The sequence below is a fragment of the Lissotriton vulgaris genome, chromosome 5 (genome assembly GCF_964263255.1).
Source record: "Lissotriton vulgaris chromosome 5, aLisVul1.2, whole genome shotgun sequence".
NCBI classification, from domain to species: Eukaryota; Metazoa; Chordata; class Amphibia; order Caudata; family Salamandridae; genus Lissotriton; species Lissotriton vulgaris.
In genome coordinates this window covers 1636884138-1636912124 of record NC_141693.1, presented here as the reverse complement: position 1 = coordinate 1636912124, position 27987 = coordinate 1636884138, and the positions used below count along the sequence as shown (strand labels likewise).

The following is a 27987-nucleotide window of genomic DNA, read 5'->3' as shown; positions in this document are numbered from 1 at the left end:
CTCCTCACTCACAGAGTTTCCCACATGGTTGTATTTGGGGAGAACAGTTCTACTTGTGGGATGGGGTCCACTTGACAGAAGCAGGGAATGACCTACTGGTAGGGAACATACTGGCATGGGTAGAAGGTTTTGCTAGGAGGGTATGACCTTTCAGTGTAGGCATTTGGGGGGGCCAGGTGGTCGGTCAACTATGCTGGCCTGTGGCGGTAAGGTCATAATCGGTGAGCAGCAATTTAAGGTCCTTAGGGGCGGCAACATTAGCGAATGGGGTTGCCCAGGGGGAGGGCCACTGGTCTCTCCTAGAACTTCAGGGGCAGGATATCCGCTTGCTTAGAAGGGTGCGGTGGAGGGAGTCACGTTATCCTCGGGCTGGTAGCCACCCCGCACATACACTATGACGTCAGCAAATGGCGCAAGTGTAATGGCCCGCCTTTTTGGTTAAATCGAGTTCACGGAGCGTACGAGGGTAACCAGGAGAGGGACGAACTCTCCCGGTACCCGGGCCCATGTCGCGCATGCGCACTCAGACGTGAGGGCGTAGCTGGGGAAAGGATCTGACACCGGTTAACGACCTTGCCGTAGGACCAGAAATTATTAGATTGCAAAATTGATATGTAGGATGTTAGATTCGGTTAGGAAACACGCTGTATTATACATTTGTTAAGGTTAGCCCATCATACGTGTCTAACTGTAAATCTAATGTCTGAATTTTGCATTTAATAATTATGTAAATAATGTTATTTTAATCATTTTTAATTTGTTTTCATATTTTAATAAATACGGCCGGGGGGTCGCGAGACCCCCTGCCTTCCAAAGAATTCTGGTACTTGACTGATTAATAAGTTATTGACAATTATTGTTTGCATGTAAAGGCGGGGGGTGGCCGGCAGTCCCAGACCATGAAGCACCATATGCGCCGGACTTGAGCATCCGGACTCTGGTTCCTTCATAAAGATTGCACAGATAATATCCATAGGTTGCAAATCCCTGCATGACCTACATCCCAATGACAGATTTGTTACATTAGCAGATGCAATTGATACATTTAACGTGGTACTGGAGCAGTTCTTACAATTCGCTAAGATTGCAGCTACAGTGAGGGAGCTTGGGCCAACATTACCTGAGGTGACACTGAAGTCAGAGACGCTTGTGGATTTACCTAATTTGGCTGGTGCAAGGTGGTTTCTCACGTGTACAGGGCCCCACAGGAAGACTCTACGTTGCCCTCCCGGGTGGTACAGGGTGGGTAGCATGCAGCTTGGGAGAACCCTTTACAGATTTGGAATGGAGGGCTATACATGAGGGGGTGAAGGGGACCTCTCCTAATGCTTGATTTAAACGACTAAAGTATAACTTTGCGTACCAGGTGTACTTATCCCCGAAATGGCTGCAGACTCTATACCCTGGGCGGGCATCCTCCTGTCCTCGATGTTTATTAGCTGATGTTGATTTTCTGCACATGGTCTGGGGTTGTTCTGCAGTTGAGGATTATTGGCAGGCAGTTTGGTACTAGGCTGAATGATGCAACACTTTGGACAGTCACTAGGAATATCAGACAAGTACTTACTAGATCTGGTCCCGATCCGTAAAAAAAAGAAGCTTCACCGGAAATTCATACTAATGAGGCTGGTGCTTGCAAACATAGGATAGCTATCAGGTGGATTTCTACAGTCCCGCTACTGCTGGCTGACCGGCGTATTGATATGGCAGAGTGGACTGTGGCAGCAGAAAGACCCATGCGGAAAACTCTCAGGAATATTACATTGATGGATGATACACAGGCGTGGGCGGCAGAGCTTGCCTAATTGCTTGAACCGCCTGATGCAAGTCTTCTATGAGGGTCATGCTGGCCTGTGCCGGTATGTTATTGGTACATACACACAATGATTAGTTCGGCAGGGGTCGGGTGGGAGCTGATGGAATGGTTCAGTGGAGGAGGGTGTAAACACAAGGAGATGATGGACAGAGTGCTGAAACTTTTCAGAAACTCACACCCCAATCACAGATCTGGGTTGAATCCTTCATTGTTTTTTAGCTCACTTCGCCACCCCCGTTCAGACCCAGCCATTTGCAAATCGATCATGACCTTAAGGGAACAGTCCAACCCGAACTGCCCAGCCAGGTCTTCCCTGGACCAAAAACAAGCAACCTGGGACCGGTTTCGGGGTAACAGCCCTCATTAGTCAGGCTAGCTTGAATCCACTGGAGGAGGGTGGCTGAGAGTCCGAGGGTTTTTTACAGTACAAGGCATGCATTCTTGCTTTCAAATGATTTGGAAGATGTTACTGATGTAGGGCATCCTGTCCTTGCTATTGTTAAGATGGCGCATGGGAGGGTGTGCTCTGTTTTTTTGTATTTGTTTCATGAATGGTGAGACAAATGTTCTTAATCTGTGTTCAGGATTGTGACAAATGCCCCCAAAAATATACATTTAAAAAAAAATTGAGCTAGAATTACATCTTTTGAAAACAGAGTTGTTATACTTGTGATCTGAATACTAGAAGTCACAGTTTGATTGTAAACTTAGATATTCAAAAACTTGAAGATTTTATGCAGAACCTAGTGCCAGTCTATGCAGTCCTTCAGGGTAAATACCCCTTAGTTAACAAGTGACTTAAGGCTCAAAAGAAGGAGGACCTTTTTTATCAGATGCCCAGTTGGCACACACAAATGACCGATTTTCAGGTGATCTACCAGCAGGTAAACAATTTCAAAATCAAAATGGCAGATATTGATAACCAATTGATTTTTCGTTGGTTTCCACAGAAATTATTATCTAGGTGATCCTGTTGATAATGATCATCTTCCTATCTCATTGTCCTTGCTAGTTTTTCAATGAGAAACAATATATACCCCAGCGTTACCAGTGGAATGCCATAAGTGTCTCACTGTGAGGTATTCTGAAACTGCCCATAACAAACTGTGAGCACTCCAGAAGTTAATTGAGACCCAATCAATGGAGGAGGACATGGAATTCCTTGTGCTGGTATGAGCAATTAGTTGTTAGAGTTCAACCTGCTTAGAGAAACATCATACTGATGACCATATTTACCCATCCAGGTGTTGTAGGTATGGCAATGGACTAATATCCAGGTTCTACAAAAAGCATAACACGGTAAAAAAAATTATCAACCAAACCTTTGGCTGCTAAAATAGAAATGAGTTTGCAAAGGTTTCAGTGTTTCTCAGAATGTAGCATTTCCACCCCAAAATATTTGCTCTCTATTTCTGGCACCTTGGAACCTCCAGACAAACAATTTCTTATAGCATTGTTGAAGAGCTTCTGGAGTGGGTAACAGCAACAAATTATCACTAAAACAATAGTCTATAAATCTCTCCAGAGTAGCTGGCCTTGTTTGTATTCATGCATGAGTTTATGGGAGAAATCCTGTGTGTGGGTACAACATCTGTACCCTCTTATAGATGGAGTGTCCAGAATCGAGAACGACCTCACTCCTGAGTAAAATCTTTTTTCCAAAAAGAGATAAACTGGCTTCATATCTTTAATGGATGGATTAAAAAATCTTTTACAAATTGTTTCAGAGAGGCTAAATGGCAAGTCTATCGAAAATCCATTGATCCCTTTGGAAAACGTAAATCTCTGATATGGCAAAACTACAATGGATCATTGTTTTGTATTATGGGCTTTTGCTCAGAAACTTGTTTTTTTTGTCGATAATGAGGCATTTTTTGATTCTGCAGATCTCTTGCAGCTATGGTTTAAACGTGGTAGATTCCTCCGGGCTATTATCAATTATAAATTTGTTATATTCGGATAATTGGCCTAGAGTGGAAGTTTTTGGCAAATGGGAAACTAAATGATACAAAACTGTTTGTCGCTGCACTGCTTTGTATATTTTGAGCTAGCTGCCAGCTGCATTGATGAAGTCGTGTTCCTTTTCCTACAAAGCTGTAAGCTCACTTATTGATTCCCTTTCATTTGCTGATGATCTTGTCTTATGGATCAAATCCCTATAGAATTACAAAGGCTGAAAGCTTACTGTGACAACAGTGTAGCACAGATACAATTTTTTTTATCTGATTTGGGTGAAAATAAAGTGGAAATAATTTTGGTGGTTAGCGATCTGAAGGTGATTAAGGAATATCAATATCTGGGGCTGATGTTAACCTCAAGTCTATCTTGGACATAACATTGGAGGAAAACAAATGAAAGATCTCAATCACTTTGGCAACATTATTCGCTTTGATAAACTGTATTGGGGTTTCTTCCTCGCCACTTGGGGCCAGATGTAGGTAGGCCAATACCGGTCGGTAACGGACGATTTTACCGAATTCCGGCCGTTACCGACTGGCATTGGCCATTTGGGATGTAGGGGGCAGAAAATCATCCGAATCAGTAATTTTACCGAATCGGTAAAGTTACGGAATCGGTAAAGTTACCGAATCAGAAAATATACCGATTTGGTAAATTTACCAAATCGGTAAAGTTTCCGATTTGGTAAAGTTACCGAATCGGAAAATATACTGAATCGGTAATTTTACTTAATCGTAAAGTTACCGAATTGGTAAAATTACGGATTCGGACAATAGGAAGTGGTAAAAATTAGTATTTGAGATGTAGGGAACCTCTGAAATACCGAATTTGACTGAAATTCGGTATTTAAGAGTCTGTAATTACCATGGATTCAAATCAGGTGGTAAACAGGTGCAAGGGATAAAAAAGGCCCAAAATGCAACATTTTCTCAACCATGGCGGCATTCTATGTCATTGCGAGGCGGCTACTCCTACAGGCTGAAGGTGAGAGGGTCTGGAGGAGGGAGGAGCAGGTGTACAGACAGAGGCTCACTCTATTCCAGCTACCTGACCCAGAGATCCCGCAGAGGTACAGGCTGGATCCCCAAACCATCATGGACCTAATCAAGGACCTCCACCCACTATTGGAAAATCCAACCACAAGGGCCCACGCCATTCCCCCCATGTCCAGGTGCTGTGGAGCCTACACCTGCTCGCATCTGGAAGTTACCAGAGTGTGGCTGCTGCGGTAGGTGGGGTGTCCCAGAGCTGTCTGTGACGTTTTAAAAAAAAAATCATTGATGCCATGTTGCAGAGTATGCATTTATACATCCGCTTTCCAGCAACGCATGCAGAACTACTAAGGACAAAGACAGACTTTTACCAGGTGGCGCATTTCCCACACATCAGAGGCTGTATTGATGGTACCCACGTACCAATATACCCACCAGCTGCCACAGAGTACATCTATCGGAACCGCAAGTCCACCCACACCATCAACGTTCAGGTGATCTGTGATGCAAAATACGTGACCACTGACATAGTAGCCAAATTTCCAGGGAGTACCCACGACTCCTACATATTGCAAAACAGTGGGATCTATGCACGCCTGACTGCGGGGGAGTTTGGCGAAGGATACTTGCTAGGTGAGACACTGTGTGGAAATCACTTGAATCGTATTACAGGTGGATGTGTGTGAGCACATAATGTCAATTTCTCATTACTAATAGGGGACATTGGATATGCCCTCTGGTCCTTCATTCTCACACCCTACCTCAACCCAACAACACCAAGTCAGAGGCGATACAACCGGGCACACAAAACAACTAGAAACATCGTAGAGCGCACCTTTGGCATGTGGAAAAGCAGGTTTCACAGCCTCCATAAAAGTGGAGGGGCCCGCCAGTATACACCAATCACCTGCTGCAAAATGATTGCAGCCTGTGCAATGCTGCACAACTTGGCGGTCATGAAGGGGACAGAAGTGGAACTCTCAGATTTTGAGGACCATGACGACAAGGATGCCGTCCCTGAATCACACACTGGTGGAGCAACATCAACTGATGGCAGACACAGACGGGAAGAGGTCACACGCAACTATTTTTACGTAAGTAGACAAAGACAGGCGTAGTATGCTACGACACTGGTTTAATTTTCAAAGCACTTTTGTTATTAAATCACAAAAGTGTAACAAATAGCAGTTAACGGCAATGCTCTGAGTCATGTTGAATTACACCTTGAACTGGGACAGTCATTTCCTTGCTCGCTTCCCAGTAACACTAGTAGGTTGTTCAACCTGCTCACTGTCTTGTTGGCCTGCCACCTAGGCGTGGGCGGAAAATCCGTTCCGCTCGCGGATTTTGCGGATTTTCGGGAAATCCGCAATCCGCGAGATTTGCGAATTTCCCGCAAAATCCGCAAATCCGCGAGCAGCGGATTTTGCTCGCACTGCTCGCACTGTTCGCGTGAGTTCGCGCCCCGCGAATAAGTGCAAAATTGCAGAAATACGATCTTAGCAAAACTGAAAGTAACTACTTACCAGGTTCAAAAGTTCAGGCTCATCATTAGTAGCCATTTCCTGGAGTGCTTCCTGAGGGGCCCCTCCAGAGTTCAGTTGCCAGTTGAAACTATTATGTGACCCTGCTCTGAACCTCAGAATAGTTACACATATGCCACAAAGGTCCTGAATTACAGCTAAGGGAGACAAGCAGGAGCCAGGCTGGAAGTTAAAATCCATTAATCAGCCCCTAATTCATTATTGTCAGTTGGGGCAGGGCAGGTGTTGTAACTAATTTTGCAACAATGAAAGCACTTAGCAAGTGCAAAAGATCACTAATCAGGGCGCACTAAGGAAGCAGGTGCCAGCTAAAAAAATATTCTGTGACACATGAATCAGCCCCAAATTAATTCAGGTCACTTGAGGCAGGGAAGGTGTGCTTTGCTTTGCCGAAAATAATGTACACTGGACAACCAGAGGGTGTGGTGATGAAACAGAGGGTGGCATGGGTGGGCCAGAGGGTGGCATGAGTAGTCAGAGAGTGGCAGTGGTGACAGAGAGTGGCAGTGATGAAGAAGAGTGTCCCAAACAGGCTGGACACGTAGAAACAACAAGTTCGCGAAACTTGCGACCCGACAGGTAAGTTCGCAATTTGCGAAAGTGTACAAAACCCTCGCGAACTGGCAGAAACACGGGCGAACACAAAAAAAAAAAAATCCGCAAATTCGCGGGAATTCGCGGATTTTGCGGATTGCGAATCCGCAAATCCGCAAAATTCGCGAACGCGAGATCCGCAAAATTCGCTCATGCTTACTGCCACCTCAGAATGGCGCCTGCTCCTCCTAGTTTCAGTTACAGGGGTGCTTCCAATGCTGCTCCTGCTCTCCTCACTGATAGGCACATCCATTGCAGCTGTGTGCGCAGTTTGTGCATTCAACAGCGTCTCAAGAGCACTGGTCACCCTGCCCATGCCCCTAGTGACCTCATTAGTGTTTTGCATCATGGCCTCCTGCATGTTGGAGCTCCTCCTGCATAACTGTCCCTTGCAGCAAAATTATTGTCAATTTTTGTGCATAGTAGCTGCACCGAGTTGCTTATTCCTCGCATCCCTGCAGTCATCTCCTTGTTTACCTGCACTATCTCCTTGTTGACCTGTACCATCTCCTTGTTGTCCTATACCATCTCACTGATGCCCTTTCCTATCTCTCCATTGTTACTATTCAGGGACCTCAGCTGTCGTTGGCATGCCTGGATGGCTCTTCCCTGCATCCTCTGTATCCGGACCATGCTCCCCTCCAGACCAAGGAACACACTTCGACCCTCAACTGGTGCATCTCCTGGCCTTTCCTGCACTCTGCGGCGTCTTGCACTACTATGGCCCATCCCTGCAATGGAGTGTGTTGTGCCAGGGCTCGCTGGTACAGGCAAGTTCTGTTGTCCATCACCCTCCATATCAGCTGCCACAGACTCCAAATCGGGGAGTGGAGCCACGACATGCCTCCTGCCTGGTTGTGTGGGGGGTATCACATCATGCTGTGATGCAGGCATCTCTGGTGATGAGAGCAGGAGTGGGGACTGAGATCTGCTAGGGGATGCCAGCAATTATTGGGCCCTTGGGCCATTTCTGTGTCTTGGCCAGGTGTATGGCTACTTGATGCAGCTTTCTCCTGTGGTACGTTGGGGGTACTTCCTTCTGCATCCTGACTCTCCTCCCTCTCAGGTGGTGTCCCTTCAGCCTCCTGCGAGCGCCTTCGAGATGTTTCACCTGTGGACATATGAGCGTACATTAGCTAAGCGCTACTGTCTCACAGTCACTACAATTAAATAATTATCACATTGGCCATGTTCTGTATGCAGTCATTACATTAAGTAGTTGGTTGGTGTGCTGTGACATGTCCTTACATTTCCTGTCTACATATCACATCATGCATTGGCCCTGTGTATTGCTAGCAGTACTGGAATTGGGTTTACTTGCCCACTAAGGGTACAGGTAAGGGAAATGGTATGGGGGGAATGCTGTGCATTTGTCTTACCTTTTTTGCTTGCAGCTCTGGCCGAGCTGTCTACGTCTCCCAGTCCGCAGACGCTCTCTGGTTCAAGGATTGAGGCTACCATCTCCTCCAGGTCAGTCAGGGGGGGGGTGCTGGGTTCTTGCCTCCGCCTGTTTTCGATGCCTGCTTGTGTATTTCTGCCATTTTTTTTTTGGTTTGGCTCCTCAGGTCATAAAAACGTTTTTTTAGGTCCTCCATATCCTTGGTGGTCCCCCCCACGGCATTCACTTTCTCCATGATGTCCAGCCAGATTTTTCTTTTGGCTGATTCAGCCACAGTGAGGGACTGCCTGCCAAACAATTTGTGGTGCACCCTGAGCACCTCCTCCACAAGGACCTGCATCTCGGTATTTGGCCCATAGGAATGAATGGGCAATACCGATTCTGTATTTACCGATTCGGTAAATACCGATTCGGTAAGTTCCGATTGTCAAATACCGAACTTCAGCGATTCGGTATTTTTTACCGATTTTTTTTTTTCCTTCATCCCAATTTCCGATTCTAAAATACCGATTCGGTAAAATTCGGTATTTTAGAATCGGTAAAATCGATTTATCTACATCTGGCCCGTGGTTGTGAAAATCCAATGTTGGGTCGATGGTTAAAGTTACAGTATTTTGAAGTGGAAGCAAATGGCAATGATAGACGTACTAGCCCTCCTGTTACAAACTGTTAGCGTGGAGAAGGATTATAATGAATGGGCTTAAACTTTTTAAGATTTGTCTTCTGAATATTCTCTAGGGTGCTACTATGGATACATTTACCATCGGGATAAGCAGATCTGTAAAGTAAACATGAAACATATCTGCATGCTTTTAAAGTCTGGTAAATGCTTGTTTGAAAGATAAACCATCGATAGATCGAGCTCGTGTTTATTTGGACTCACATACACTATAAAATGTTTGAGGCTCTTTCTTAATCTATCTGAAAGGAATGTCCTTTTTAGAATAAGACGGGGAAATAATTTAAGGTTGCAATTTAGGAACGTAAACCTCAATTAGTAGGGCTGATAATAGCAAACGCATTGTTTTTTTAATACATGCATTTACATGACACATTTTGTTGGACTGCAGTCATTTCTCAGATTTATGTTGCAGGGTTTTATGCTCTCTGGTCTTGAAATATAACAGTAGCTATGGAATTTGTGGGTGAAATTAATTGATGTTTCCTGTGCCATAGGAAATGTTATTTGTTTAGTAGAAAAAAACTATTTTATTATGAATTTTTGAGAGAGGATTAGTTTAAGAGTATGCCAGGAAATAACATATTTTTTATTTGAATTGAATATTTGGAAAGAATAAGAGATCTCTGATTCAACACTTCTGTACTTCAGTTTGCGAATGACGCTCAATTTTACTTGCAAATGTGTATTATCGAGAACCAGCGGCATAGGGACACACTTACACAGTTTATGCGAGGCTGGCCCTGAGTCCATGGGCTGATGAACAGGTTCACACTAAACATTAGTTAGTTGTTAATGGGTTTTTTCAGTCGGCATGCATGCAAAGCGCTCATAAGTAATATTATTAAGCAATATCATAACAGGGGAGTATTGTAGGTGGGCTGATATGCACAATAAAGATAATCGCAGATGAGAAATTACGGACACTAGTAAAAACACCAAGTGAAGGGCAAATAGTAAAAGTTTCCATGAGAGAGAAATGTAAGAAAAAAGTAAGGATGAGACTAATAAGATGGTTTTTTTCTGCATTCCATTTTCTCCATAACATTTTTCCTATCACAATCTGTTCATCTAGCATTGGCCTTTTCCAGTACTTGTTCAATGAATTTAGTCTTTGTTGGTTTACTTAATTCACCTCCTGACGGCTGTGTGGCACTCTGCTGATGGACCGGTGTCAATCGTTAGCACATTTCTTTTGTCAACTCTTTTGCAGGAACATATCATTTTGGAGCACTGACTTTTCATTAGGAGGAATAAGCATCTTGTCTTTCAATATCCCTCTGAGCATTCCCATCTCATCGCAAATATCAATCAATTGTGAGGGGCCCAGAGGGACCTGGTTGCAGCCCCAACAACCCAAAAGAAGTGGAATCATTACATATGGGACCCTTATAAGTGTTACATGTCCCACCGATGTTTGCCAATTTGTGGGGACAACCCTGTCCCTCACCCTACCTTCTCATCCAACATACACCAGTCCATGTTGAACTTCCAGTCCCCTCAATCAGGGCGGCTGCTGAACCCTCCATGTTCTTGCAATGTTACTTTTGTCAACCATTAGTGCTAGTGTCTAACATATTTGCGTCATGCGATTCAAGTCCATTGCACTCCAAACAGTAAGGAGAAACTAGTCCGCAGAGGTGCCCATTAAACTCCTGATCACTTCACCCATACATTTCACCACTGCTGCCCAGAAACTTCAAATTACAGGGCATTCCATGCAGTGTGGTAGAACGTGCCTGGTTGCCCACATCTACGCTACCAGCTTTCCATCATCACTTTACCTATTTTAAACAGTGTAGTTTAGGCATAGTAGGATCAGTGTAATTTTTTTAACTGCACTAATTGGAATCCTGCCCGTATGGCTACCTCCTTTGGGAACTCCAAAGCCTCTGCCCAGTCTTTATCCTCCAGCTCCCCAATATCTAGGGTCCACTGTTCCCTCAAGTGTTGTAGAGTGTCAGGAGTATTGTTGAGCAACATTTAAAATGTATGGAGGTCACCTTCTGAGGCATGTATTCATCTATTAGGTGGTCTTCAAAGGGCGAGGATTCGGGAGATGACATAGCCGCAAGCCCAAAGATCTCCTACTGTCGAGAGGTTAAGTCTCATTTAGCGAACCCCAGTTGTGTGCCCAGAGTTCCCAGCGCTGCAGTGTCCTATATGGGTGTAGGTTGAGTAAGTTTATTCCTCCACCCCTGTGCTTTCAGAGCTGCATGCCAAATGCTAACCACCGTAGCTGTGGGGGGAAAAGGAAGGAGTGTTAAAGGGAGCCATAAAGGATCTTGAGATAACCCGATGGTTGTATAATGAATCTGCCCATTGCAGGTGCGTCTGAAATGAGGTGAGATGAGGCAGTACCCCCCATCTGCTCCACCCTGGACACCAGGGATTCTTTTTTTATAGTTCAGGTGTGGGGGCTGCCCAGAATGGGCATGCCAATTCCCCCCCCAAAAATGCCAAAGTCTTTCTGCCCCACCCCCCCACCCGGGGAGGCAGAAAGCCCACTAGGCATCAGGGTTTAGTTTTGTTTTTATACGTAGGGGCTGCCCATGCCAATGCCCAACACAACACAAAATTGCCACATTCTTTCTTCCTCCCTGAAGGCAGATTATAAATCGGGGCCCCTCATCGGCCCCCTGGGGGGGGGGGGGCAGAAAACCCAATAGGCACCAGGGATTTTTTTTATAATACTTAGGGGTGGGGCTGCCCAGAATTGGCATGCCAATGCCCCCAAACCCCCCAAAAATTGCCACAGTTTATCTGCCCCCTCTGGGAGGCAGATAATAAATGGGGGCAATAGCCCCTTATCTTCCCCCTCGGGCAGGAAACCCACTAGGCACCGGGGATTTTTTTAAATAATACTCAGGGGTGGGGGCTGCCCAGATTGGCCATGCCAATGCCCCCACCCCCAAAAAATATTAGCCACAGTCATTCTGCATCACCAGGAGGCAGATGGGGCAATAGCCCCTGATATGCCCCCACCCCAGGGGGCAGAGAGCCAACTAGGCACCAGGGATTATGCGTTTTTTTAAACTAGGTGTGGGGTTGCCCAAAATGGGCATGCCAATGCCCTACCCCCCACATAAAAATGGTCACAGGCTTTCTGCCCCCCTCGGGCCATATTGGGGCAATAGCCACCTATCAGCCCCCCCCCCCCAGGCGGCAAAAAGCCCACAAGGCACTGACCTTTTTTATTGCAATGTGTCTAGCAGTGGATCTTGGGCCCTAGCGCAGCCAGCACCTACGGAAACCTAGTAAACCTATACATTTTTAACAACAAGACACCCTGGGGAACCGGGGATGGCATAGCTTGTGTGCCTCTCACCAGGTTCTGTTACTCAGAATCCCTTGCAAACCTCAAACTTTGTCAAATAAAACACATTTTCCTCACATGTGACTGAAAGTTTTGACATCCACGGGGAGCCACATACTTCCACACACTCATCACTCCCCCAAATCTCCTGATAAAAATGGTACCTAACTTGTGTGGGTAGGCCTGATCCTCGTGATAGGAAACGTCCCAAAATGCAACATAGACACATCACATTTTTCCACTGAAAACTGACCCTTTTTCTGCAATGTGCCTAGCTGTGCATTTTCGATCCTAGCACACCCTGCACCTAGGGAAACCTAGTAAACCCATAAATTTTTTTAAAACTAAACACCCAGAGGAAGCCAGGGTGTGGTGACATGTGTGGTTCTTACAGGGCTGTAATACAGAATCCCTTGCAAACCTTCAACTTTGTAAAAAGAAACACATTTTCAACACATTTCAGAGATGGAAAGTTTTAGAATCTGGTGGGAGCCACGCACATCCACCCACCCAGCATTCCCCCAAGTCTCCCGATGAAAATGGCACTGGCTGGTTAAGCCTCGTGCCTGCAACTGGAAATGGCCCAAAATGTACTGTGGAGACTTCAAAATTATTGATCACAAAAAGACTTGGTTTTGCAAGGGAATCACCTGCGATTTTGGTCCCGGGCTTGGTAGGCATCTGGGGAAACCTACCAAATCTAGACATATCTGAAAACTAGACACCCTGAACAGTCGAGGGAGGCGTGGCTTGTGTGGCTCTCCCATCGTTGTCCTATCCAAAATCGCCTGTAATTCCCCTTGGTCTTCCCACACTAGTGAGGTGCCATTTTACTCAGGAGTATAGAAAAGGTGTTTTTTAAACAAAGTTGTACATATGTGATGTGTCTACGTTGCGTTTTTGGACATTTCTTGTCACAGGCCCTCAGCCTACCCACACGAGTGAGGTACCATTTTTATCGAGAAATGCTGGGTGAGAGGAAGTTTGTGGATGCATGCAGATTCCAGAACCTTTCATCATGAATATGTGAGGAATTTTTTTTTCTAAAGTTTGAGGTTTGCAAGGTATCCTGGGTAAGAGAACCTAGTGAGAGCCACACTAGCCACCCCATCCTGGATTTTCATGGGTGATATTTTAAAAAAATATATAGGTTTGCTAGGTTTCCCTAGGTGCCGGGTGAGTCCAAAATTCACAGCTAGGCACATTGCAAAAAAAACAGATCAGCTTTTACTGGAAAAATGTGATGTGTCAACATTATTTGTTGGGCCATTTCCTTTTCGCAGGCACTAGGCCTACCCACACCAGTGAGGTACCTTTTCTATTGGGAGACTTAGGGGAACACATAATAGTAGAACAAGTGCTATCACCAATTCACTGTCTTTGCATTTGGCCTTCCAAATGTAAGGCAATGTGTAGAAACGAAGTCATTTTTTTAGGTCCTCTAATTCACATGCTTGTATGGGTATCAACAATTTCAGAAATATGCAAATAACCACTGCTTCTAAACTCCATATTTTGTTCCCATTTTGAAAATATATAGGTTTCATTGGTACCTATTTTTCACTCTTCATATTTTACCAAATGAATTGCTATATACCCATTACACAATGAAAAACCATTTCAAGATGCAGCTCAGTTGTTGGCTCTGGGTATCTCGTGTTCTTGGTGAACCTACAAGTTCTATACATCCTCGTAACTAGACGGGTCCAACAGACATAACAGTATATTGCTTTTAAGACTTAGAAGAAGTTATAGGTGAAAATGTTGGCACAAACGGCTGCTTATTCCAACTCATTTTTAATATGTTATTATTTCAATTGTTAGTTTCAATGGAAACACCTTAAAAGATCTACACAAATCACCCCTTGCTGAATTTAGAATTGTGTCTACTTTTCAGAAATATATAGTTCTCTGGGATCCATTATTGGTTTCAAACCCATTTCTACCAATAACATGAATGAGGTTGAAAGCACGTACAATAGGAAAACTAGGGTATACCCCAGTGAAATGTCAAAACTGTGTAGAAAAATGTGATCTACCTGTTGGGAACATTGTGATTTTAGCACCACGAACCCGATGTTGATATCTTTTGCAGGGAAAAAAACAGACACTTACTTCTGCTACACTTTTTTCCAATTTTTTCTAAATAAAACCCCAAAATATTTGCTGTATTTTGGCCAATTTCTTAGTCTCCTCCAGGGGAATCCACCAGCCTGGATACCTTTCGAATCCTCAATATGTTGGAGGAAAAGGACGCAATGAGAATGCTCAGGAAGATACTCCCACTGCTTCCTTTCCAGGCAAGGAGAATCATGGTTCAGGCCTTGATACTCTCCCGCCTGGATTATGGAAACACGTTATATCTAGGAGCTCCGACAGCAGTAATCAACAGACTCTAAGTCACACAGAACTGTGCTGCCCGACTTTTGTAGAACACAATTCAAGGCCATGTGCATTGTGCACAAAGCCTTCCACCAAACAGGCCCAGCCATTTTGCTTCCTTTGGTGGTACCCTACACTCCATCAAGAACCCTCCGCTCTAGTGTCTTGCATCTAGCCACCACGCCTAAAATCAATAAAGCTCGCTGGGGAGGCCGGGCTTTCTCACATTTGGCGGCGAAGATGTGGAATTCCCTTCCGTTGAATCTCCGGGAGATCAACAACCGGATGGCTTTCAGGAAAGCGTGGAAAACACACCTGTTTGTCAAAGCGTGTTAACTACCTATGCCCTCGCCACAGTAATCAGTCGAAGCGCTGCGAGGCCTCCGGGTATGTACGCGCTATATAAATATAATTTTTCATTTCATTTCATTTCATTTGGCGTTGATACCTTATCTGGACAAAAGGTTACAGGGCCCTAAGCGGAACTACTCAAAATAGCCAAACAAAAGGGTTAGCACGGGCGGGGGGCGGGGTGGGGAGGCGTAGGAGCGAAGAGTTATTTACCATGGGGGCAATGCCTCTGATGCTTTAGGTATCCTGAGCAGAGGGCATATTACCTGCCTCTTAAAATGTATCAACCTAGAAATCAAATTGAAAAAGCCCTTGAAATCTAATTTCGAGATTAGAACAGTATGTGAACTGAGCCAGAGGGCAGCTGTTTTGCCAAAATTAAATATGTTTAATTGGGCCCCTAGTTAGGGCTGTTAAACATTTAAATGGAGGTAATTGACAATGTTGATGCTCACTCAGTCAGCAAGCTTATTCAGTTGAAACAAAGCAACCATAAAAGCACAATACGAAGTCAAAATACAATAAATACAATAAATAGGAGAAACAACACCAATAAAAAGTAATTACATTGAAACATCTTACGTAATTCATTAAATATAAAAGAGAAGCACCCCTCAGTAGTAAAAAAAGACTATTCGTAGCAGCTTTTCGGTACTAAAAAAATGCCTCCACTTGTAGTAACAAGATTAAAAACAAATAGGCTTCAGAATGTGCAAAAGAGCAATGTGCATAGAAGCTTACTTTAGTATAGACCATCCCCGGCTTTAGGATTATCATTATTAGCAAACTATTCAGAAATCAGTTTAACAAGACAGTACATCATATCTATACCAGAGAATAAGGCAAATCGGTTGTGAATGGGTATATTGTAGCTACTAAATACAGGGCCTCTGCTGCCCATACAGTGGTTCTTTTCTACATTTGATCTTACAGGTTGCAGATATGTGGTTCTGGGGTAAAAGTTGCAGAGTTCCCAAGTTACTATGGGCCCGTCTCCCACTTGTGGTTGCCAACTTTGCAGATAAGGACGACCTGGGTATCCTTAAAGTATATTATAGCCAGATCGCCGGCTATATTCTTCGGAAGGGATCCTAACCACCCCACCCTTCTGACATTTAAGATTTTTTCATCAATGTTAGGTGAAAGGGGTCTATTTTTGGTTAGCCAGAAAGATACCTTATTTACCAGTTGGGAATATCCTTCGATTTTGCCGTTAGTGAGTTCAGGCACGCCTGAGAGGATGCACACGAAGGGTGCGGCCTCCGGCGGTAGGTCTATTTGGTTAGTCTTTCTTTGCGCATTGCCATAGTCGAAAGATATCCCCTCTGTGAGCATGGATTCTTTAGTCAGCCCTACACTAATGGCGGAGCTCTGGACTATTGGGGGGTTTAATGGTACATGCTGAGTATTTGATGTTAATAATGTTTTTGGGGCAACTGAGTGAATTTGGGCAGTATTACTTTGTGCAGAGGTATTGCGGGTGTCAGTCGCGACTAGGGACTCTACCTGCTTATATCCTGCCATTCTTTTTTATAAGTATTGCATTTGCCTTAGTTGTTTCCTCTAAACTTGCAACCTTTTCCCCTATTACCTTGATTCTTTTTGCCAGCGGGGATATTAAAGATTTGGGGCCAGATGTAGGTGGCCATTTACTGGCCGGTAATGGCCGATTTCGGCCGTTCCCGACCGGTAAATGGGTTTTTGGGATGTAGGGGGCCAATTTTACAGAATCTGTAAATTTACAAAATCGGTAAATTTACCGATTCGGTAAAATACCGAATAGGTATTTTTACCGATTCGGTAACTTGTAGATGTAGGTGGGACTCTTCTGAGTCACAAAGGCCTTTCAGAATCAGTATTTCACCACCCAATCCAATTGGGTGGTAAAATACCGAATCCAGGTGTGCATGCACATGTGTGCATGCACACATATGCCATGTGACAGACAGACATACCCTTAGGGCATGTCTGTGTGCCACATGGCACACGTGCCTGTATTTGGGGTGCTAGAGGGTGTCAAAGTGACACCCCCTGCACTTTTGCTGGAATCGGTATTTACCGAATCGGTAAATACCAATTTGGTAATGCCCATTGATTCCTATGGGCTCCAATGCCCATAGGAATCAATGGGCATTACCGAATCGGTATTTACAGAATCGGTAAATACCGAATCTCAACGATTCGGTATTTACCGATTCTGTAATACCTACATCCCCCCCCTCTATTTTATCACTTCTTAAATACTGAATCTGTAAATTCGGTATTTAAGAAGTGGTAAAATAAAATTTCCTACATCTAGGCCCTAATCAGAAGTTCGATCTGAACCAGTAGGTCAGATGATGTAGTGGATACAGGGGTTTACAGAATTGGACATACCTTAGATGTTTTTGGGGTGTTGCTAATGACCAAAGGGGGACTTAAATGTAATTTTTGTTTTTTTGCTAGTCTTCCCCTTTGTTTAGCACCTTTGCGCTTTCTATCAGCAAAAGGGGCCTGAAGGTTCGCTTTCGATTGGGTATTATCTTTAGCTGATAGTGAGGGGGGGAACCCAGATGGCTTACATTTAGTTGGGATGGTGTACTAGGCTGGGGACTTGTGTTTCTTGTTACACATATAGGAGCACTGGTTTGCTCGTTTCCCTCTTCAACATTAGTATATATAGTTTTGCAGATCTGATTTAGTTCCTCCAGTAATGTAAAATTTTGAATTTGGTCTGCTGCCACCAAGGGAGATTGAATACTAGATGTAGTTCTATGGAAAGGCTTTGTTCTGCTCTCTCTATTTCGCGTTCAATTGCCGATGTTACCCTAGTTAAATAATTGTCCAATGTACCCTTCCGTGGCCCCCCTGATAGATAAAATTTTTTGGAACCCCTTTATCAGTCATAATGTGGCTTGCTTTTATGTGAGTGGCAGTGTGTATATAACAACAATAGACACCTATGCTGGTCAGGCACGAAACTTAATAACCAAAAAGTTGTCCTTTAGAGTGAGCCGAAGTGTAGATAAGGGCAGTCACTGTTGTGGGTTAAATCAGTTTACCTCCCTTTCCAGCGAAATACAGGCAAGAGTCAAGTGGGGTGGCCCTGCCCACCCTCCGAGGGCCACAGAGGGCCCGCCCTTTGCCCGGGCTTGGCCCGGCATCGCCCGCGCGCGTCCCGCGACGCGGAATGGGCTCTGACCTTTTCAGCGCCTTCTGGGCGCGTCAGTGGGCGGGAAGGGGCAGAGCAAACACGCAAAGTGTTGTGGGGGCTGTAGTCCCCCCACTCGGCGGCCGCGTGGTGTTCCGGTTGCGGCGGCGGGGGGGACCAACAGCCGGTGAGGATGCAAGAGCCAACTGCGCTATGGCCAGCAAAATCCCCGTGTCCCCGGTGAGTTCCAAAGTCAGGATGGTCGCCCGCTCCCCAGATGGGGCTCTGACCTTTTCAGCGCCTTCCGGGCGCGTCAGTGGGCGGGAAGGGGCGGAGCACACAGGCAAAGTGTTGTGGGGGCTGTAGTCCCCCCGCTCGGCGGCCGCGTGGTGTTCCGGTCGTGGCGGCGGGAGGGGGGGACCAACAGCCGGTGAGGATGCAAGCGCCGACTGTGCTATGGCCAGCAAAATCCCTGTGTCCCCGGTAAGTTCCAAAGTCAGGATGGTCGCCTGCTCCCCAGATGGGGCTATGACCTTCTCAGCGCCTTCCGGGCGCATCAGTAGGCGGGAAGGGGGAGCAAACAGGCAAAGTGTTGTGGGGGCTGTAGTCCCCCCGCTTGGTGACCGCGTGGTGTTCCGGTCGCGACGGCGGGGGGTCCAACAGCCGGTGAGGATGCAATCGCCGACTGCGCTATGGCCAGCAAAATCCCTGTGTCCCCGGTGAGTTCCAAAGTCAGGATGTTCAATATTCATTCATACAGTTTGTGCTCTGATGCGTCTCAATGGCTTGAAACCCACATATTACCGGGGTATGTGATAATGATCTATTAAGGCAGTAGTTAAGTAGTGTGCATAATTAGGCATGGAGTGGAAATGTCATAACACGTGGCATGTTTTGGAATTCAAGGTATGTTACAGGAATAATCATAGTGCTGAAGAAACACCGGGACTAATTAAAAAAGAATGTTGTATGAGGAGGTGTGACTGACTCTTTTAGTATTCTTAGCTCACTAGTGGATTTCAGGAGTAGTCAGGGAGTACTCCTGGCATAGACCTGGAAGTCAGGACCACGAGAAAGGTTAGTCACAACAATATCTTTGTGAATTAGTCCCACTGTCTGTTATATGTTACTATAGTCTGAATTGATGACTGGAATTTTTTTCTTGGATCAGTTAATACCGACATTTTAGCTAGTTCCTGATTCATTGTTTCTATCTAATTTAGAAACAGTCAGCTATACTATTCCATACTATGCAAAAATAATCTTTAGAATTCAGAAATTTAGGAATGACCCCGTAGACATACTACTAACAGAAAATAACATTGTATTTCTCAAGAATACAAAATGTATCAAATGAAGCAGGTTGCCAGTTGAAAATAGAATATCACCTTACCCAGCACCTTGAGTTCGGTCCCACAAAATGGAGTCTGTGGCCCATTGTCGGTTTCAAATCTGCAGTAGTAAATCCCATTGTCAGAGTACTGAATCCTATGGAGTGTGATCGTTGAGCTATTGTTGTATTGAAACATTTTCCCATTTAGATTATGATCCTCTATTAGGGGCTGCAGCAGCGTGCCATTTTCAGTTCCTTTGTACCAGGATACCCGTTTAATGTGACGAGGAGCACACAGTGTTCCACAGGAGCAGTAGAAGTGAACAGTGATTCCTTTTCGTGCTGCGAGGAAACGGGGATGCTGCTGACACTCTCCTGCAGAGAAAAAACAGCCAGATAACACAATTATTTTTAGAACTGCTGTTTGGAATTTTGTTGACAGTAAAAGGAAACATCTGATATAATGTTGTCCAATTGAATTAGAACCCTCCTGAGGCACAGCCGGGAGTTGCAAGGAAAACTGAGCATAACTTTGTTTTAAAACTGTAAAATTTCACTTTGCTTTTAAAATCACTCACCCTCCCTGTCATATCACTGCAGTGTGCAGGCACCCTTTCCTGCTGAAAAACGAGCACTGGTAAGGGCAAAATCGCCGTTCTCCCGCCAACTTCATTCCCCTCTCCCTGACTGGGACACGCCCACTTTGAGGCCACGCCCCCCTCTTCAAAGTTATAAAAGACTCACTGACTACTAGCGCTTTAGATAACTTTTGAACCCTCCTGAGGCACAGCCGGGAGTTGCAAGGAAAACTGAGCATAACTTTGTTTTAAAACTGTGAAATTTCACTTTGCTTTTAAAATCACTCACCTTCCCTGTCACATCACTGCAGTGTGCAGGCACCCTTTCCTGCTGAAAAACGAGCACTGGTAAGGGCAAAATCGCCGTTTTCCCGCCAACTTCATTCCCCTCTCCCTGACTGGGACACGCCCACTTCGAGGCCACACCTCTTGCATTGCTCCCTGCCTACAAATATGTGCATGTTCCGGAAGCGCAGCGGACGAGCGCAGCGGGCGCGACGAATGCGCCCCAAAGGCGCTCATAAGGCAAGCTCGTCTGTGCTCGTCTGTGCCGAGACCGGGCCAAGGGCCAGAACCTCTGATCAATCTCCGCGACAGGCTCCCCACATCTACTCCAAATCCACATTGATGGCACTGCGCACGCCTAACACCGTCTGCGCTCAATATAATCCACACTTATGATCAGATACCACAAAATTACATGTCCTCACTGCAACGTGAAGCTACAGATAACGAATGAAAAAATCTAAACACATGCTGTCACTGCATCTATGTCTTCCGACATCACCGCTGCACTAATCAATGCACGATCCCTTGTCAAGCACCGGCAAGAAATACACGATCTTATTATCAACAACAACCTTGATTGTCTCTTTCTCACGGAGACATGGACGGATGGAGCATCCGATCCTGACATGGCAGTTGCGACCCCCCCAGCCTATAACGCCTATCGCCTAGATAGAGTGGGGCAGCGCGGAGGAGAACTAGCCATCATTGCCCGCGACCACATAACGGTCAGAATATCTCAAATCCACTCCACCTCCTGCGAAACCCTTCTTTTCGATCTTAAACTCACGCCATCGTTTCATTTTAAGGGCATCCTCCTATATCGACCGCCAGGCTCTCGCACCAACTTTCTAGAAAATCTGGGTGCAATACTAGAAGCTCCAGCGCTGGAAGACTCATTTACATTATTGAGCGACTTGAACTTCCATCTTGAGAATGCAGCTGACAAAGATACCCATTCCTTGATATCAGACATGCACACTATGAGTCTTCGGCAACAGGTAACCACCCCCACCCATATAGCCGGTCACACGCTAGATGGCATTTTTACTAATATGCAAGGCGTTAATATAATAGATACCTTACCAATGCCATGGACCGACCACTTCGCCATTTTAATAAAAATATCAGTCACATTAAATAGTTTCAGACCCCACTCTGTACCGAAACCACAAACCATTAAAGTTTGGAAGGAGATCGATCACATGAGCTAACAAGCCTACTTGAAAAAACTCGTCCTGACTCAACATTTGATCCAAACTTGGCCACACGACAATTTCAGGAGTGGATAGGTACCGCCACCCACTCCTTAGCCCCAACTAAAAAATTCTCTAGAAATAGAGCAACGCCATCAGCCCCATGGTTTACAGAGGAGCTCCGTATTAAGAGGCAATTCTGTAGAAACAGGGAGAGACATTGGCGCAGATCCTACAGCCCTGAAAGCAAGACCAGCTATAAGGAAGCACTCGGACAATACAAAGCCCTTATAGTCGAGACAAAAAAATCCTATTTCACTGAACAAATCAATTCTGCTAAAAACTCAAGTAAAAACTTTTTGAGATAACTAAGGTTTTAGCGGGAAACGCACCGGACCTGAAAGCCCAATTATGTTGTAGTCCAATTGTGCCCATTTTGCTGTTTGTTTTTCTTGCCAGATTAGCCTTTTTTCTTATGTATTAGTCTAATTGTGCCCATTCTGCTGCTTGTTTTAACTTGCCAGATTAGCCTTTTTCATACTGTTTAGTTAGCCCAGGTTTTGCCTGCTGTACCTGTCTGAGAGCCGGTCCGCCTCGCCCATCATTCCCCGCTGTTTGCTCCTCACCCGCCTCCTGCTTACCGCCTCCCAGAGCCCCTCCCTCTCGGAAGACCTAATTAATGAAGGACGCAGCACACCAAAGGCTTGCCAAAGCCAAGAATGTTTACACCTATCCACTCCTGGACCATCCCCAGCAACAGGAACCCTGGCCTTCCCGCCACCCAACAATAATCCACTGCTCTGGGCCCTGGACCCCAGATGCCACAACAACTGCTGCATCACCTCTCCCTGATCAATAGAAGGGCCCTTCACCTGCCACAGCTGCCACTTCACCTGCAACGCAGGACAGCCCGCCCACACGGGAACCCTCCCCAAATCCACCTAGAAGACAACAAACACCCAGGAACTGATCCAGTGCTTTATACTGAACACCTGGTCCCTCTGCAAATACGCAACAGAAATCTAGGACACCATCACCATTCTCACCCCAATGTGATCTTCATCAATGAGACCTGGCTCAACCCCGTCAACCCCTGACATTGCCGTTGCAATGCCTGACGGCTACAAGATGATACACCAAGACCCCACCAACAAACAAGGAGGAGGCATCACCTTCATCCACAAGGAAACTATCTGATGCACCACTGCCAAGGACGACAGCACATAAATCATGAACACCTCAACTTCCAACTCCTAAGTGGCTCAAGGACGACCATCAGAGGCATTCTTGCCTACAGACCCTGCGGAACGCAACCTGTGTTTTATGAAACTATGAGGCACAGAAGTCCGCTGCACTCCGAGGGTAAATCAGTTACTCTGATAGGTAATCGGTGAAAGTTCAGTCTTTTAGGGTGATCAGGGTGAGCCCCTACTGTCCAGGAGGGGCAGAAAATATAGTACAGATAATATCTTACAGGCATAAGGTGGGTGAACCTGAGCACTCCTATGTGCTAAAAAAGCAAGTATTATTATATTATTATTATTATTATTATTATTATTATTATTATTATTATTATTATTATGAGTTTTGTATAGCGCCTGGTTACCAATAGGCATCCCCGCGCTCACCAGAGAATAACACTACTAGAATAATGCAGGGGTTAAGCAGAGAACAAGAAAGTTTTCAAAAGTTTGCGGAACCGAAGAAGACTGGCTTCCGAACGTAGTTGTAGGGGAAGAGAATTCCACAGGGTGGCCACATTTATCGAAAACCTTCTGCCACCCGTTCTTGCCTTCTTCGCCCTCCCAACCTGAAGAAGATGTTGGTGGTCAGACCGGAGAGAGCGGGGGGCCTTATAGGGCTGGACCATCTCCCCCAGAATAGGTGGACCTACCCCCTGCAGGACTTTGTGGGCGATACAGAGTGACTTGAATTTCACCCTGTCCCTAACAGGGAGCCAGTGCAACGCCCTCAGCGCCGGGTGGGCAGACTGACGCCTGGGGAGACCCGTCAAGAGCCTGGCGGCCGCGTTCTGCACTTGCTGCAGTTTGTTCAGGGTAGATTCAGGTGCACCCAGGAACAACGCGTTGCTGAAGTCCAGCCGCGAAATAATAAGCCCCTGGATGAGAAGCCTCCTGGTGGCCGCTGGGAGCAGAGGTAGAATCTTCCGGGCTGAACGGAGCAGGCCAAAACACACGCCAGCAGTCTTTTTAGCATGAGTTTTAAACGAGAGGTCCTGCTCAAGCCACACCCCCAGGCTCTTGATCTCCTGCTTGGGGGTGGGTACAGGTCCCAGACAATCAGGCCAGCTGCTGGGGGACAAGGATGGAGAGAAGTTCCCCAGCAGCATCAGTTCCGTCTTGGAGCCGTTTAGCTTTAGTGCTGAGCTGCACATCCACGTGTAGATCTTCTCCAGACACGAGTGCAGCCGGTCGGGATGGTGAGCCGACTGGGAAAGGCCTACCACCAGCTGAGTATCACCAGCATAACTGATGATTTTAATACCCAGCGGCAGTACCACGCTCTCCAGGGGGGCCATATAAGCGTTGAATAAAGTAGGGCTCAATAAAGAGCCCTATGGCACACCACACTGGAGAGGGATTGAAGATGATTTTTCATGGCCTTCCCACACCTCAAATGTACGTCCTTCCAAGAAGGAAGCAAACCACTTGAGGGCCAAACCAGTGACCCCCACCCCCGACAGCCGTTGGAGAAGCACCTGATGGTCCACTGTGTCGAAAGCAGCACTGAGGTCCAGGAGGATCACTGCCACTGATCCCCCCGAATCCAGAATGCTCCTAGCATTTTCCACGACCGCCAGCAGGGCGGTGTCGGTCCCCTGACCGGGACGAAAACCCGTTTGGGAATCGCCCAGGAGGGAGTTAACCTCCAAGAAGTCCGACAGGCGACTGTTCACCAGCTTCTCAGCCACCTTACTGAGACCCGGCAGTAGGGAGATAGGCCTAAAGTTGGCAAGGTCGGCGGGATCCAGGTTAGGCTTCTTCAAAAGAGCCTTAACCACCGCCCCTTTCCAACTAGGGGGGACTACCCCTTGAGTGAGGGACAAGTTTATGAGGTCCGTCACTGGGCCGCCGATGGTAGAAGCCACCTGTTTGAGGTATTTAATAGGTGCTGGGTCTTTCGGGGAGCCACTCTTCATGGTCCTCAAAACCGAAAGAGCTTCCTCCATAGTGACAGGACCAAGAGAGACCAGCTCTACTGATCGCATCCTAAGCTGAGAACTGGAATTATCATCCAAGGAAGATACCTCACCTTGCCGGGGAAGGGAAGCCAGTATGTTGTCGATTTTAGTTTTGAAAAAGGAAGCCAATTCTGTGCATTTTTTGCGCGGGTCCTCGTGGATGACCTGGGGTTCGGGGGTATTCAGTAGTTCCTTAATGACCCTGAATGACTCTTTAGAGGAGCTGGCCGCAGAGCCTATTCTCTCTTCAAAGAATCCAGATTTTGCCACCTGAATAGCAAATTTGTACCTGCTCAGAGCCGCATGATATTCTTTCCGACTCGTTTCACTCCAGTCTTTCCTCCAGGACCGCTCTAGCCTCTTGCATCCCTTCCTCAAGGTTCTCAATTCAGACGAATACCAGGGCGCCGAACCCACTCTCTTCCCCCTCGTAAGTTGTTTCTTTTTGGGTAGGAGGATATCCAACGAATCCGTAAGCCAGATGTATAGAAGATGTATAGATTCGCATCAGCGACAATCGGATTAACTTCCGGAGGGGGCCGCGTTGCCTCCAGGTGTACCGCCCAGGTGTCAACCGAGAGCCTCGACCAGGCTCTTTCCAAGGTGTGAACCCTTAGGACCACCGCAGCTGGGCTATCAAATTGCCACATTGCGGACACCAAAAAGTGGTCTGTCCAGGGCAGGGCAAGCGCAGGAGATGAAATAAGATGGTCCAGATTTGAGAATATGGGGTCAAGCAAGTGGCCCTTCTCATGGGTCGCACCCGGGTTAGCCAGATTGATCCCAAAAGCTTTGAGATCATCTAGCAGATCTACTCCAGCGGCATTGGAGGGGTCATCGAGATGGATATTGAAGTCCCCAAGAGCAACAAAGTTGGCAATTGAGGAGGCAAGAAGTGCGGTTGTTTCTAGGAGAGAATTAGGGAAGTTTCCCAAGGGTCCAGGAGGGCGATAAATCAGCAGGCCCGCCAGGGACACTGTAGGTGACAAACGAAGGGAGAACTGACAGCTCTCACAATCAGTCACCCCTCCATTCTGAATCTTACAAGCAAGCGTGTCTCTAAAAAGGATAGCAATTCCTCCTCCCCTCCCCACAGGTCTGTCGAGATAGGATATGAGGAAACCTGGGGGGAGTGCTCTGACCATATCAGGGCCCGAGCTGGGGGAGAGCCAGGTCTCAGTAAGAAACAACACGTCAAGCTCGTGGTCCAGGATGAGTGAGTTAATTTCAATGGCGTGACTTGGCAATGACCGGCAATTCAGTAAAGCCATGGAAAGGGCAGATTTCCAAAGGTATTTAAATGTTTAAAGTTTTATTCACTTTGTAACATGATGCAAGTAATTCTTCAATCGAAAGAGTATAGGTTTTGATGAAATAAACTTGAAGACAATTATACATAATCGTTCCAAATGCACGAAGAATTGTTTAATTGCATCATATTTGTTGTGAAACAACATTAATCAGTGTCCCCAATGCATTTCGAGCTAGTGTCTCTTCATCAGGGGGTCAATATGTTTCTGTGGAAGAGTTGGATCAGGGGCCGAGTGTTTATATGAGAATGAAAACTAGAAGACTAAGGTCAAAAAATGGAGTGATAGTAAGTGAATCGTGCGCAAATTGAAAGTGCAGGTTGAAAGAAGTGCTGGTTTGAAAAGGCGGCAGGGAGATCTCACCATGTGAATTCTGAAAAATAAAGGCTGAAATGGCAACCCAATGTGCACTGCATAAAGTGAGTCGAAAGGAAAGTAAAAAAGATCAGTGGAAGTTATAACAGTGTCGGATTTTAGAAGAAAAGTGAGGTTGCATAGTTATGGAATTTCAGCAAAGACCAAGGGACGCGCAGTGGTACAAGACAACAGTACCCAAAACACCACAGGAAAATAAGTATAACACGGAAGAACCCGATAGATAGTGCTGAGCTTAAAAAAATTATAAGTGATAGCGGTAAATGCTTACAGAGAAAGTAAAGCGCGGTGAAACGCTGGAGATAGGAAAGTCTGAAAACACGGCAGAACGCCATCCGGAGGATGCGGAAATGAGACGAGCATCCATGCGCATGCGTGTTTAGTCTCAGGCATGCGAAATAGAAAACGGAAGCAAGGAATCATGGAAAAAGAAAAAGGAAATGGGAGGTGGGGGAATGATGCATAGAGTGTGTGATAATGTAGCGAGCCAATGGTGAAAATAAGTTGTGAAAATAAGAATGAAAATGGAGATAAGAAGAGTAATAAAATAGAGATTAGAAGTGTAAAAAAATGAAAATAGAGAGAATGTGGGCAAGAGTGGTGTAGTCTAAAAATGATGAGAAAGGGAGAATGGAGAGGAAAGTGCGAAGTAACGAAATATGATGGAAAGAGCAAAAATGTCAAGCAAGATAAGGTGAGGAAGAAGAAACGAAGGCTAGTAAAGAAAAGGAAAAACGGTCTGTTGGAAAAAAAGAATAGGAAAGAAAAGAACAGGAGAAAGTACACAGGATATGTGAATACATTCTATTGAATAAATTTCAAGTACATGTGTAAATGCAAGCAAAAGAGGTGGAAAAACCAACATATGCGGTCAACAGAGTTCAGAATCCATGTTAAAGGAAGGTGCTAAATTCCAAACGCTCATTGAGTCCTTTTGGATGAGCAGTGCCAAGTTTGAATATCCAATAGAGTTCTCTTTGGAGCAGGTATTTTTTTGGGTTCAAGCCCTCAGGTTTTTTGGCGACCTCTAAAATGAGGAAGCGGATTTGACTGAAATGAAATGAAAATGGGTTTTATAAAGCGCAAATAGTTGCCCAGGGGCGTCCAAGCGCTGAACTAAGAGGGGTTCCTACAGATGGACAGACAGCTCGGGAAAATAAAAAGAAGGGACCTATTTATTGAACAAAAAAGTTTTCAATTGTTTCCTTTAGGAGGTTAGGTCAGGATTAGATCCTAGGTGAAGTGGGAGAGGGTTCCACAACCTAGCTACGTTCAGAGTGAAGGAACGGCCCCTCTCTCTGGTCCGTTTGACCCTGGGCACGGTGGCATGAAATGCATTGGCTGAACGTAGCTGTCTACTAGGGAGATAAGAGGTAATTAAAGGGAGGTTGATTGCAGGACCTGTCTCCCAAAATGACTGGTGGGCTATGCAGAGAGACTTAAGCTGATCCTGTCCCTAACAGGGAGCCAGTGCAGAGTTTTCAATCCAGGTCTCGCAGAAATCCTACGGGGAATTTGCAATAAGGTGCGAGCCGCACAGTTTTGG

General features: G+C 45.8%; 1 protein-coding gene across 1 annotated transcript in view; it reads right to left on the bottom strand.

The window, feature by feature from the left end:
* The window catches only part of LOC147716881 (B-cell antigen receptor complex-associated protein beta chain-like), a 218745-nt gene that overhangs the window by 106092 nt on the left and 84666 nt on the right, over positions 1-27987 (bottom strand). The window contains exon 3 of the mRNA XM_086923781.1: positions 19556-19870. Coding sequence (XP_086779907.1) covers positions 19556-19870 — 315 coding nt within the window. The remainder of the gene's footprint in view (positions 1-19555; positions 19871-27987) is intronic.